At 39.7% G+C, this 13,752-nt stretch overlaps 1 protein-coding gene across 5 annotated transcripts in view; it reads right to left on the bottom strand.

The window, feature by feature from the left end:
- si:ch73-103b11.2 (early endosome antigen 1) overlaps positions 1-13,752 on the bottom strand; it is a 62,914-nt gene that overhangs the window by 25,028 nt on the left and 24,134 nt on the right. For 4 of the 5 annotated variants that reach the window (XR_006106865.1, XM_042507979.1, XM_042507980.1 and 1 more), the window contains exons 4-7: positions 8,062-8,213; positions 5,365-5,449; positions 1,768-1,821; positions 175-397 (exon numbers count right to left, since the gene is read on the bottom strand). Coding sequence is in view for 4 of the 5 variants with exons in the window: in XM_042507979.1 (XP_042363913.1) it covers positions 175-397; positions 1,768-1,821; positions 5,365-5,449; positions 8,062-8,213 (514 nt within the window). In the remaining variant the exon portion in view is untranslated. The remainder of the gene's footprint in view (positions 1-174; positions 398-1,767; positions 1,822-5,364; positions 5,450-8,061; positions 8,214-13,752) is intronic. The other variant, XM_042507982.1, reaches the window with a different exon arrangement.

The raw sequence follows: 13,752 nt of genomic DNA, 5'->3' as shown, positions 1-13,752 counted from the left end.
TGGGTATGTGCCTGAAGAAGCTTATGGTTAAAGTATTTCACTGCTATAAATCCTTACATAAAACTACTCTGTCTCTGCAGTAGAAAGATGCAAAAAGTTTTGAAATTGGCGTTTCATGACTAAAGAAAAGGGTGCCTTTATTGGGGATCTGCATGTTGTTATCTTAGTCCTCACCGTCTTGAGTAGTGATAGTGGATTCTGGTTGGCTCTGGCCCAGCTGGCTGAGACAGGAAGCACTGCGGCTACAGGGGATGGTGGCCCTGCTCCAGCGGCTCTCCTCCTGCCACAAAGTGGCACGGCTCATTGGGACGCGCTCAGCGCTGGCAATGCTGCTGGGCAGGCAAGGGATGCTTCCTCCGCTGCTGCTGGTCACTGTCACCTTGGCCGGGCCGGGCTCCTGCATGAGGGTTTGGGTTGGAAGGAGTGGTTGGGAAGAGGAAATGACATAATGGGAGGTAAGGTCACAGAGAGACTACAAAAAGGAGTACGAGAAGGAAAGAGATTGAAGATTAATTAAGTACTGGAATTTAAATGTAAAAAGTCAAATAAAGGAAATATAATTTATACTTTCAGGAATCAATGTTTATAAATTTTATGATAAATTTTCTAAAATATTCAGAATTATTGAGCTCTTCATATCTTCCACCGGAGGGACAAACCAAACACTGGCTCTAAAGGGGGCTTTACATGTTACCTGAAGGCCACCGTAGGCTCTACAAGCTGGAAGAGGGGTGAGGGGAATTCAGTTTATTGTTAGCTGCAACTTCACAGCTAGATGCCACTAAATCCTTCACACTGGCCCTTTAAACCCTTTTTTGTTGATGTACACATGCTCCATTGTCACATGGAAAACAGAACAAGATTGACAGCTTGACAATGAACAAAGATTTACTTCATGGCAAACACACCTGTATTATTGAGACATTAAGAGGAAAAAAAACAATAGAAACATACAAACTGCAGAAATGGAATATAATAGGGTAGATTTTGCATAAGAAAACAATCATCTGATTAATACAAAGAGCAAACTAAATTAAACACTCATTACTGTTGTGCTTAAAGTTTGATGTCACCAGAACATATTGGAAACACTTTCGGTAATCGGAAGACACGAGTAGGGAAGCACCGATCTGATACAGATATCAGGATGTGGATGATACTGACTGAAGAGCTGATCGGGTTTTAGTGATAATGGGGCAGATCAGGTCAGTTCTTTGTTTTTGTATGATTACATGTGCATGTTCTACAAAATGCATCAGTAGACTGCATATTTTATGGAGCTAATTACAACAAACATGTCGGCTGGAGGTATTTTATGTATTCATTTGTTACATTTTGTTTTACAAAGTTAGGAAAGCAATTTTACTTCCGCACAGTGAGGTGTACAGCTTATTAATATAACACTGGTATTAGATTGGTGCTCTGGATGAGGCAATATCCAAAGCCCACAAATCTGTATCGGGACTGAAAAAGTCAAATCGGTGCATCCCTACTTGCAAGATCATTTGAATTCATAAGAGGAGAAAGCAAGATTTCAAAAGCAAAGCAACCCTGAGACAACTTTTCAGCCAGCCTACTTGAATCACCCACAACATGCCGTAGCACCAAGAATCACTCTTTCAGTATGGGAAAAAGAAGCAAAAAGCATGTCTTTTTTATTTACACCTTCACCTGGATTGATCGGAATTATAATAAAAATCATTACTAGGGCTGGGATTTCAAAGCAACTAAGGGTGAAGCAGAAAAGTGTGGCCAAGCTGAACTCACTGGGTGTCCATTCATGTCTTCAGTGGAAAAACACTGGCTTGCAGTTTCTCCACCCTGCCAATCACAAAAAGCCTTTGATGTTAATGCTTGCTATGCAGTGCTGATTTATAATCAGTACAGGTAGACCCAAAAATCTGTCTCTCTGGTTTTTATAGTTTCTGTATTATTTGAACTATGGTGTTAAGTTTTGTTTCTATTAGGGCCAAATTCATGCAAATTTATGACATAAAGCACTATTATAAGCATTCTGAGCCAACACAAGAATCTGAAAGAAAAACTTCTTTCAAGTTACAACATAAGACATGAGTAAGTTTCCTGTCATATACTTATTATACTCAAGGTCAGGTGCTTGAATTTAGGAGCACCACCCAGAAGGCAAACATTTTACAGTGCTCAAGTATTTACAACAGTTTCCTGCATATATCTCCAGTAACTGTAATCAAAGTGGAAGGAGGTTAGTTTTGAGGTGAGAAGGTGAGACTTAACACAACTGTGGATATTTATCTGTGACAATCTAGATCACATGTTTATCCAAAAACAACTGAAAAGCCCATGAGACAATGATAGAAACAGACATTAGTGAAAGCATAATCACCCTCACACATTGCAAGCCCTAATATTATAGCTTGGCCTTGACTGTTACTTCAAGCAATGCACATTTCAAATGCAAGAAAAACGATTATGTCCGGTTGTAAAAGAATCAACCGGGTTCAGGTTAACTAGTGCTGATGTTTAAAGCAAATATAGGGACCTATTGAGATGAAATAAAGTTGTAGTACACAGCAGGTACACTAATCTACACAAAGTATTGTTGACGCAACAATGAAAGGCAGACATAAATGACGGAGGTCACATGGGAAAACACTCAAGGTCATTGCTGTGTCACCACTGTCCCTCTGCAAATGAGCCTGTTAGTGTCAGTCTGGCAAGGTCACAGTCTGATTCAGGGCGCCGTCATTAGAGGAACCAGACAATGAACTTCAGAGAGAATTTTGTGTGCACTCGCCACAAATCTGGCCTCGCCTCAAGAAGGAGGTAGGGAAGGGGGGAAGCTGTATCCCATGGTGGGTGGTCTGTCCAGTATTGTATAATATAATATAATTCATCTTGTCATGACAACCATTATAATGGCGATAAAGCTTTACCTTGTCCTGTTATTTTATCTGACTGCACTGACATGAAAAGAGAAATTTTATTCCCTTTGGGCATCCTGTTTCTAATGGATGTCGCACACATGGGTTTAATGACGCTCCTCACCTTGCTCTTAAGACTTGAAGGCCACTGTGTACTGTTCTCTTGTGGATAAACTTCATCATTATCAAACCAGTGCTTATTTAGGGAAAATTGTGCATTAAGATCTTTCATTGCAATGTCCTGAATTCATATTCATGGGCTTAGAGGGATACATAACATATGATAGCAACCGCAATATGATAAGTTACATAAAAACAAATAACTGGCAGCAATGTCTGTCAAGAGTTACGAATTGTAATAAAAATAATTCTAAAAAAGTTAAATAGCAAACAAATCTGCCATTAGTGAAGAATACATAACAGAACAAAAAAAATGGATGTATATATAGTAAATCAAGTTTTTACCTATTTATACATTTCTTCTAGACACATTGCTCTCCAGAGGGAAATTATCTATCTGTGTTCCTCTGCAGGGCTGTCAATGTGGAAAGTCAGCTAATGAAAAGCCCTGCAGGGGATTCAAGCCCTAAGTCCATCTTTGCAGACACAGACTTTCACATGCATTCTCAATAAGTCTGCAAGGGCTAAGAGCTGTCACAGAGTGAAATCAGAAAAAGTTAGTGGGATACCTCATGAACACCTTGAGTAATTTTGAGGATTTTTTATTTACAGTTCATAGCATTATAATGCTTTTCAATGGATGTATTATTCACGCATTGTGCAAAATAAGAAAAATACTTAAACTTAGGGTTGTTATTTTATACATGTTCACTTTGTCATAATTTTAATTTAAAAAAATCAGTTTGTGATATCAACTGGAATCAGCTTGTTAACCAAATCCAATATTTCATCATCTGCCATACCAGTGACAAGCCGATTTTATCTTCCGTAGAGGTAATCTGGTTTATTTTTGCTAATTGTAGTTAGTAACCTAATAATCATGGCAGATCTGATAAGGTAGTCTGAAATCAGAGAAAAAAAATCAGCTAAGAGGGTATGATGATTGTTGGTTTGTTTTGACCATTTATAACAGAAATGCCTCTGCTTCACCTGTTAAGGTTTCACCAGGTACTTTCCCATTCCTCATGAGCATTTTCAGCAGTTGTGCTCTCCTACACTCACACTCTTTCACACGGCACAAATGTAGGGTTTATTAACATCTGTGATGTTGCAGTTTTTAGTGTTTAGCACAGGGATTTAACTGGTCAAGGACACTTAAACAGAGTTCAACTTGAAGCCCTGAATCTGACTTCTCTGTCTATGACTGTCAACACACGCACAAGGTTAATGACTGAACGGCCAGGACTCGGGGAAAAAGCTTGGCAGGTGAGACAGCAGCTGGTGGACGTGACAATGAAACAGAGTGCACCAGCAAATTCACGAGCGAGAGGATCACGGTCACATTGCTTTACGTTACGGCTGAATGTTATTTTAGCGGGCAGCTGTCATCATTATCCTTGATGGTTTGCTCAGGAATATTTTGATAGCTCACTTATGTTTGCTGCCTCCTGAGCAGGTGATACTGTGTATATATCAAAAGTAGGTCATATTGTCTGCATCTATAAAAAAAAAAAAGATCTACATTACTGGAAACATAATGACAGTATTATTTGCAGAAAAATAGCTGACAATGTGTTAACTTTTAGATCGTTTGTTTTTCAATGATGATTATAATTAATCTAGATGTACAGATGAATTTAGAAGTATGTGGCACGCTGTCTACTCGTTTATATCATGTGACTCAAGAATGCAAATATGGAGAGCATAAACTGTTCATCATGTCGCTGGCAGGAAAACAATACATCTCTCTCTCACTGGGGGAAAACAGCTGGTGTAGTTTGAGCAGAATGAAAAGCCTCCATACCGCATACTTCAACCGCACATGTTGCCTTCAAATATATGCATGTTTTTTCTTTGATGTAGCAATGGCACGATCGCCACACGCAGATCATTTGTAATGCCCATTTTATCCCAAACAGTGCTGGCATAAAGTCATATCCAACTTCAAAGTGTAAGCATTAAGATGTGTGGAGCCAAAAATGGCTCATTATCTGTCATTTGGAAATACTTCAGATGATTTCAAATGAGCACAGAGACTAAACAACATTTGCATCAGAATTGTTGCATGCACATATTTTATCACCTTTATCTAATAATCTCAAAAATACTGTTCATTTTTACTCTCACTTAAGTGTGTAACATCACCCTCTCCTTGTTTTCTGCTATACATTTATGCAGAAGAGTTCCTGCATCCAAAAGCCCTTCCACACACGGCAGAAAAAAAAAGAAATCATCAAGCAAAGATATCACACTACCATCTGAATTTGGTTGCTTCCTACTCATTCCCTGTTCAGTGAGCAAGGTTAGAGCACTTTGCTGTGGAATGTGCACATAGGTGTATTACCTGGTGAGTGGGCGGATCAACCTTGCGTTTCTTCTTCTGGTTCTGCTTGTTGGTCCTCGGGTATACAGTCAGAGCCTCCTGCCACCTACGAAATGTGACACAGTCAAATTGTTGTTCCTGCGACACTAAATAGACACTATACAAACTGCACACCCACAGAGGATCAGTATGTGACTAGGAAAAAGTTACCTGCAACAAAATATAATCCATTATACTTGCAAGGACAATGAAGTAATACTACTACTAAAGGAAAACACAACTATGCCACGGTGAGACATTTTTGCCACTGGTAAATAAACTTGTGATTACACCGGAGGTTTACAAGAAAATATCTTCATCGATGATGCCACTGTAAGTTACTGCCAATGCAAACTATACACGTCCTGCTGCTGCAGCGTCACATTAAAAGCATTTAACTAGTGAAACACAAGTTGACTTTTATTTTGAGGTACTATAGTGACAGGAAATTCAATGTGTTTGTCAGTGACATTAGCTCTACAGCTATTGTTAATCAAAAACATTAAAACAAGACAACAGCCATTTTAGGCATTTGTGGATGACGGATCAGTTTGAAATACTGCAGTGAGTGTTGAAGCAAGAGGGGGCTGCTGCAGCGAGCTGTTAAGATGAAAAGCCACAGCAGGCGACAGGCTGCACACCTCCATCTTCTTGGCGATGCAAACCTCCTTTTCCCGCATTAACTTTATAAGTTTCCTTATTACAACTGGGTTTAAATCCGAAATATTGCCAAATAAGTGCTTTAATTTCTTACTACGACACCATCAACGTTTTGTCACTCAACTCCCCGTAAGTGAAATCTGACTCCTGCTACTCTGTGTTGTGACTCTGCTGCACGGAGCATAAACTTTCAGTTTATAATTGTTACAGCTGACAAATAAAACAACAATGGGGGCTGCAGTTAGGTAATGTAACCGTTGTATGCCCAAACAGCATGTTACAACAGAAACACCGGCTAACACAGCAAGCCTGCTTCAATAATGATTATAAATCAAACACTTTCTACTTTTTAAACAGTGTGCTAATGCAGCAAAAGAACCTTTTGTCACAGTTAAAGGATGAAATCAGAGGAAGTGTCGAAGTTTCCCAGTTTTCACAACCAATTATAATTATTATAATTATTATTATTATTATTATTTATAGTGCATCCCTACAACAATTCTTACTGTTATGAGACTGTGACCTTATGTAACTGCACTTGTGGGTTAATTGCAACATCCCCAGTCTTAGTCAAATCCTCAAACACAATGTATCTTAACACCTGGTGTTGTTATATTTAATTTTCCTTGTTAATTCATGTTTTTACTCTGTTTTTTCTCTTTATTAAAAAGGCACTTCATGAGGACACTATAATCTAATAAGCCAAGGTGGATTTAGTTAAGCATTGTGCTTGAAAAGCATTAATACATCTTTTACTACACAGCACAAATAATACTCCCACACTCATAGCTTTTCAATGCCACTTTGCCGTCATACTCCACTATAGCACCCTCATTTAACGTCCAGGCAAGCTAGAAATGTAGATTTATTCTCACTTGAAATCATTTGGATGAAGTCTAACCCTGAAGTTGCTTGCTGAAGTTTTACTAAAATGTTCATTCTTGGTCTTAACTAAAACGAAAGTGTCCAGGGTTTCCGTCATTTTGACTTAAAATAAGATTAAATAAACAAATATAACTAAAACTGACCTGGACTTCTGATTTTAGGACTAACGAATATAAAGATGTCAAGATTAACACTAATCCTCAAATAGTAAAATATTAGACTTTGTGCAATATAGAAAAAACAGGCGATTTTATGATTAGAATAAAGTCAGAGACTATGGCTGACAACACTCATGTATTATGAAATGTTTTCATACTCCACCCACTTTGTAAAGATTGGAAAACCTTTGGTGTGGACAGTCACATTATTAACTGCCACTGCAGATACAAACACAGTTACAAATGACTGCGTGCCCACACAGCACTGCCTCTATACTCAGGCAAATGTCTTTTGTAAGGAGCTTTGCAAAACTAGGAAAGACATACAATATCATACTTTTTAAAAAAAAAAAATAGGTTGTGGCACCGTTGTTAGTTAATGGCAACCTTTGCGAGGGCTGATATGATGGTGTGACAGCCGAGAACCAACACATGGGAGCCAGATGATGGGAGAGTGGGAGGTGTACAGTGATAGAGTAGGTAGCATAACAGAGAGTAGGTGTTGTGAGTCACAGTTTCCTAAGAATAGCCATAATATGAATGTTACAGCCAGGGAGTGAGGGTGCACTGCAGCAGCATACTTTGAATGTGCAGCAGTGAAGGAGAGGGACAAGAGACAACCAAATTATGAGACTTAAAGCTTGTGTGCTGTGATCTGCATCTGTGTGAACGCAGGAAGAGGGAACAGTTCAAGAATGTGCACTGTCACTGCAGTGTGGATTACAAGTCTCTGAGAAGCACAGCCCAAAGGAGACAGCAGGGGGCAGAGCAGTTTTGGCAGCAATGGCAGCTGCGCACAACTATTCTGCCTTGTCCAAGTTGCTGTCATCCCTATCCACTCAAACCAAAATAGAGAGCAACACAAACCATACTGCCCACCTGAGGCTGTTTTACTTTATCATATAAATGAATACATAACGGCAGATTGTCTATTTATAATTCTTAAATTCACAGATTCCTGGTAATCATTTCTTACCCGTTGATAATTTCTTTACACTCAGCCCGTATGAAGTGCTCTTTCTCGGGGGTCAGGATGCACAGCGAGTTCTTCTGACCCGTCCTGGACTCTCCATCGATGACGTCGGAGCACTGGTTCATATTGATCGTACCCTGGGGTAGAGTGCTGGGCTGGAGGACACAGCAGAGACACATAGATAAAAGTGTTAAGTGGGGAAGTGAACAGACGTGCCCACATATCCCTGCACATGGTCTGTCTTCTCACACAATCCACCCCAGCATCAATTTTCCTGCCAAGCTTGGCAAACCACACACTGATATAATCACAGTCTGTGCACAGGCGAATGTTCTTGCTAGGGCTCGCTGTGATATTTCTGTTTCTTGCGATATGTATTGCAGCATTTAAAATGACAGTAATTACATAACTGCATTATACATGCAGATTTTTACTTCACTAACTCTGTAAACGAAAGCATCACTCCATTAACAATTAGGGTGATTTTAGATGGGGAAATTAGGCAGTTGTTGACAACTCTGAAGGACTCAGCATGACATTATTGAATTTGTTTAATAGTCACCACTCAATCCAGGCTTAAGTCCATAATCAACACAGTAATAATGATTCACTTTTAGTAGCTGCAAATGTCCATTTGTATATCAATTACTCACGCTGTGTTATGTTGATTTTGTAAAGACAACTTTGTTTTTTCAAGCATGCCTCGACAGTGAACGAAGAATCCAAAAACAGAAAAATTCTTGATAAATTAAAGTGAAAGGGGTCCACGTTTAACAGCAAATCTATATCAATACATCCAGTTGCAACCTCTCAAACAACCTTGCAGTAAAATACAAGCTCAATATATATGCTCACATATGCTCAATACTTCCCCAAAACAGTCCTTTCCAAGGAGTAACTTAACTAAAAGGGAAACTTAACAGTGCTCTCTTCAAAGTTAGAGTCCACTGACAAAAACAGTAACTTTACCAGAACTAAAATGTCTTTTTGGGCTGCAAGGTATCATGTGATGCTGTAATTACACTGTTTGGCCACTATACAAAAATTGGCTTCAAAGCCTGGCGCACTTCCTGGGGGCCTGGTAAGTTCAGATTCACCAAAGTCACACAATAACATAAATTAACTACATATTGAGCCAACGGTGCACCAGCATTTTTGTTTAGGAAGTACTAGGCACATCACTGGATACAATAACACTTGTACTAACTAAGTTATTGTGATAAATAGATGTACTGATATAGTTTTGCTATAATTAAACGTGGACCCCTTTTACTTCAATTCCGCAAGAGCTCTCTTTTTTGGATTACTCGTTCACCAGATGCATGCAAGAAAACAATGCTTACTTCACAAATTCAGCACTACACAGGGTGAGTAATTGATATACAGTACAAATGCTCATTGGTGGGGTGGAGTATATCTTTAAGGGTATGGGCAAATTTTTGAACTTCAAGATTATTTACACTGCGTATGTACCAATGTGAATATAACCTATGCTCATCACAATGTTGGTTGTTCTGCCCAAATCTACACAGCCATGTTGCATACTCCATCACTAGAAAGAGCCTGAAGGACCTGTGAAAGGATTGTCTGTTCCATTTATAAACAAGTGCAAGTTCATGGGTTCACTGAGCGGTTTTGAGTTTAATCTGTCTGATGCCTAGCTGTGAGGTGTGAACCAAACTATGCATGCTGACATGGATGCCATCTGTCAGCCATAAATAAAGTGGCCACAGGACTTCCACAATAATACTACTTTGTGTACAATGACTTAAGGTTTCGTATGAAGGTTTATGTGAGCACACAGTGGCTTTGTATGTGGGCACGGCTCATTTGCAATGAATGGAGACATGCTAGCTCAACTTGGAACGGATAAGATAATCTATTTATAGTCCATTGCACTGCGTCGCTCCATGTGGGCCTGTTGTTGTGTTGATGTGGGCCTTGTCATACAGTCTTTGTAAAATGATGCTTTTTGAAGTGGAAAATGTTTCTGCAGATGCATTCTTAGAAAGACAGTACTTCAGAAGGTAAATATTACTTTGCACACAGATATTTCTAGTTCAGAAAACTGATTTTGGCTTATTCTGACCTCCAAATGACTTATGCTAGAAATGGGAGAAGTCTTGATAATCTTATGTTGACTGAGGGACTTATATTTGCTCAATGAAGTAAACGAGTACTGCATAACTACACACACTGGGCATGGGTGGCTGTTTGAACAGCTTTTGGGCCCTACCTTCACTGCACTAAACATACAGGCAGAATTATAGACACCAAAATACTACAGTGGTTCTATGCTATAAGTACCAGGTAGCCACAGATGATAAATTACAGCCCTCAGCAAATCAGAATATATTAGGAGATAGAGCTGCAAACAAAATTAAAAGGTTTCTCGTTCATGTTTGCTGTTGACTGAATAAATCTAAGTCAAGGACCCAATTTGTGCAGCATAACCATAGCCTGTCAGCAACAGAGCAGATGAAGCCTCTAATGTGGACAGAGCAGTCAATAGTTAACAGCTTGTGGTGATCCAACCCTGAGGGGAGATGAGAGGCCCTGTTGACTTTGTTACTGTTAAATGTCACTTTCATTCTCAACTCTTTGACCACTCTCTATTGTAGCAGATAGCACAGTCAAAATTTGGCACAGAAAATTGGAACAAGGATAGTAGGTTGGTTCAACTAGGCTTAGAGTAAAAGAACAATCTGAGGCAGCATGGGATGACAGTGTCTCATGGTAAAACTTAAGTGCCACAAGGGCAGTTGGCCATTATGTTTCGGTTTAACTTCTTATGCCCGTGGCCTTAAAATGGTCAACCATCGAAGGGCTCTTGACACTAAGGTGAGAGGCCAGGGCAACAGCCGGGCTTGACAGACAGACGGACAAATAGACATTGGGACAGCTGGGCGAGGGCCTAGGCCTGCTTCAGACTGGACAGAGAGACTGGCGTCAGCTTGACCTGAGAGCCCTGTCACTCTCAGACATGGAAAGAGGAAGGAGATTTGGGGACAGAGGGTGAGAAATGAGAGATTAAGTCTTAAACTCAAGGAGAACAGCAGTGCAGCAGAGGGGAAAAAAACGAGGTTTTGTGGACTCTGACTTTGGACTGCTGGGCCATCTGTCTGAGTAAACAAATCTGTAGTGCACCACACATGTGGGCTTGTCCTTGAGCTGGAGTCAGAGGAGGATAAACAGCAAAATATTTCAAATTCTGGGAACAGTTGTACAAGCAGCTTAAGCTCCCAGTTTTATAATCACAGCATCGGATTCTCCTAGACACAGAAAATAAATCAGAGACTGACAACAGCTCTGATTAAAACCCTATTTTCATAAAGCCGCTCACCTCAAAGTGAGATTTGAGTGCTTACATAAAGTAGGTGATTGTGTAGGAGTACAGTGTATGTATAAAAGCGGCACGGGACTCCTCTCACACGTGTGCACCGTCCCTGCCCCAGCGCTGTGTCAGCTGAGCACCATTCCACACCCCCGCTTTGGGCCAGCCACCACAGCTCTAGCCCCCAGACCCAGGCCCCCCGAACCCACACCTCTCTGTCACCTAGCCTAGACCCGGTCCCCTTTTCCCGGGTCACCGCTCTCCACAATGGGCCCTTTGTGAAGCAGCAGCAGTTCACACAATGTGGGATTGTCAGCCGCCACAGTCCACAGAGCCACTCCTCCCCTTAACCCTCAACAAGGAAATGACCGAGAGACAAGAGGCCCAAACAAGTGTCCTTTTGTGATCAGAGCATGGAAATTATAAAGCCAGCATAAACTTATTCTAGTCTCTGAAGTTGTTCAGACAATAATATGAATGCTGTCTGGATGGGAGTCATTGAGCAGAGTCTCATGGGGAGACAGGGACAAATCAGAAAAAGATTTGGTTTCTCTAGGCCAGTCTGTGATGACTAGAGGGACAGGAGGACATTTAACATCAGGAGCACCAATATTTATCGTGATATATGAGTGAAAAGATTGACAGAGCAGCTAGATGTGCAATTTTAGCTATCATATGGTACTAGTTTTTCCCAGATTATTGTGCTTCCTGTCAATAGTTGTATGTATGAGTATTTAACTAATTGATAATACAGCAATGTATTTATTTAACATTTTCATCATGTGTTTAAATCACAAGTTTCCTCACCATACACTATTTTATTGATTCTTTTGACAACGATACAATATTTTGTGATATCACAAAGTCTACAACTATGTGATTGAAATTCAGTTCAATGAGACTGATATATGAGATGATATCTGTATATTTTTATTACCTTTTTCTTGGTTGTTTACCATTAAATGATTGATGCTAGGCTGCTAGCACTGTTTGAATGTTTAGGATGGTGGTGTGTTTGGAAAGAAATAGTGAAAGATGTGCCATGGGAATTTAAAAATAAAGGTGTGTCTTAAAGATGGTGGTAAAAGTCAATGTTTTTACTAGCATCATAATAATGGATGGTTTAACATTGAATTGATATATCAATCCAGACCAATGTATCATAGCACTCCTAATTCTTATTATTTTGTTTTAGCTAACATGTTGTAGAATTTTAAAATCTTAAAAAACATAAACAACCATCAGCTTTAAAGTTTTAGTTGGTAACTGTATAAAACCAAGCTTTTTATATTTGCTGAAACTGATACTACAGTCACACAGCACTAAATGAGACACATAATCTGTGAAAAAAAATCATATTCCTCTGCAGACTCTTTTGCCCTGTAGAGCTTTAAAAATGGCTTTACTGCATGTGAAGGAAAACTACCAATCAGAGCCAAAGAGTTGCATTTGTCATTTACATCAATCACTGCTTGTGAACTGTGATCAAACCGCCAAAATAGGCAGCACTTATCAAATATTAATCAAGATTTGGTTTCTGCATTGGCTGTTTCTTGACTAAAATGTTTTAAGAAACATATGTAAGTGTATTGTCAAGCTTTAAATTGAAAAAGTGGGCCCAGCTGATGGGTGACTGTGTACAACATGGTGGCCAAGTTACAAACGTACTCATTTTACAGCTAAACAGTACACTAAAATATTTATTTGATCAGTGCTGCCTAGTTTGACCGCAATCGTGGAGTGACTGACTGCTGAGGGACATGATTTTTTTTTTCACGACAGCCACACCATCTTCCTTCAGAATATAATAACAGTTTCAGCAAATATGACACATTTCAAACTATTTCAAGTGTTCAAAGATATTTTTTTTAATTTCTCTTGCCATGCAGTACAAGTGAATGAAAGCATTATTCCCAGTTTACCCACTCAGAAACTACAACTGGTCCACTGCATAGCTCACTCCTCTCCGTGCCATACAGTATTCATATGTCCTGTGATCTTGGTCCAGATGGTGTGTATCATTATAACAGTGTTCATTAGGAACCTACTCTCTGTTTAGAAAATGGTAATTAGCATGCCTTTGCGCCCTTGGCTTCCTTCACTCTTGGCCATTTTGCAGCTTAGCAAAACATCCCATTCTCCCTTATGACACAGCAGGAGAAATATTTGCTTCTCTTGGCAGCTGGCTGTTGGTCTACTCTCAATTTTGGTCGAGAAGCAAATTCTCATCCTCTGCCATCAACATTTTTTGGGTTCAACAGACTCATTTCTAGTCATGGAAAGTGAAAGTGCAGTTAAACTGACTCAGTAAAGAGGAACGTGAGGGAATGAAATGGCATTTAACCATGTGGTTGAGTCAC

This window comes from Plectropomus leopardus, chromosome 19 (genome assembly GCF_008729295.1).
Source record: "Plectropomus leopardus isolate mb chromosome 19, YSFRI_Pleo_2.0, whole genome shotgun sequence".
Taxonomy (NCBI): domain Eukaryota; kingdom Metazoa; phylum Chordata; class Actinopteri; order Perciformes; family Serranidae; genus Plectropomus; species Plectropomus leopardus.
The sequence above is the reverse complement of the archived record's forward strand: the minus strand, read 5'-3'. Positions and strand labels throughout refer to the sequence as shown.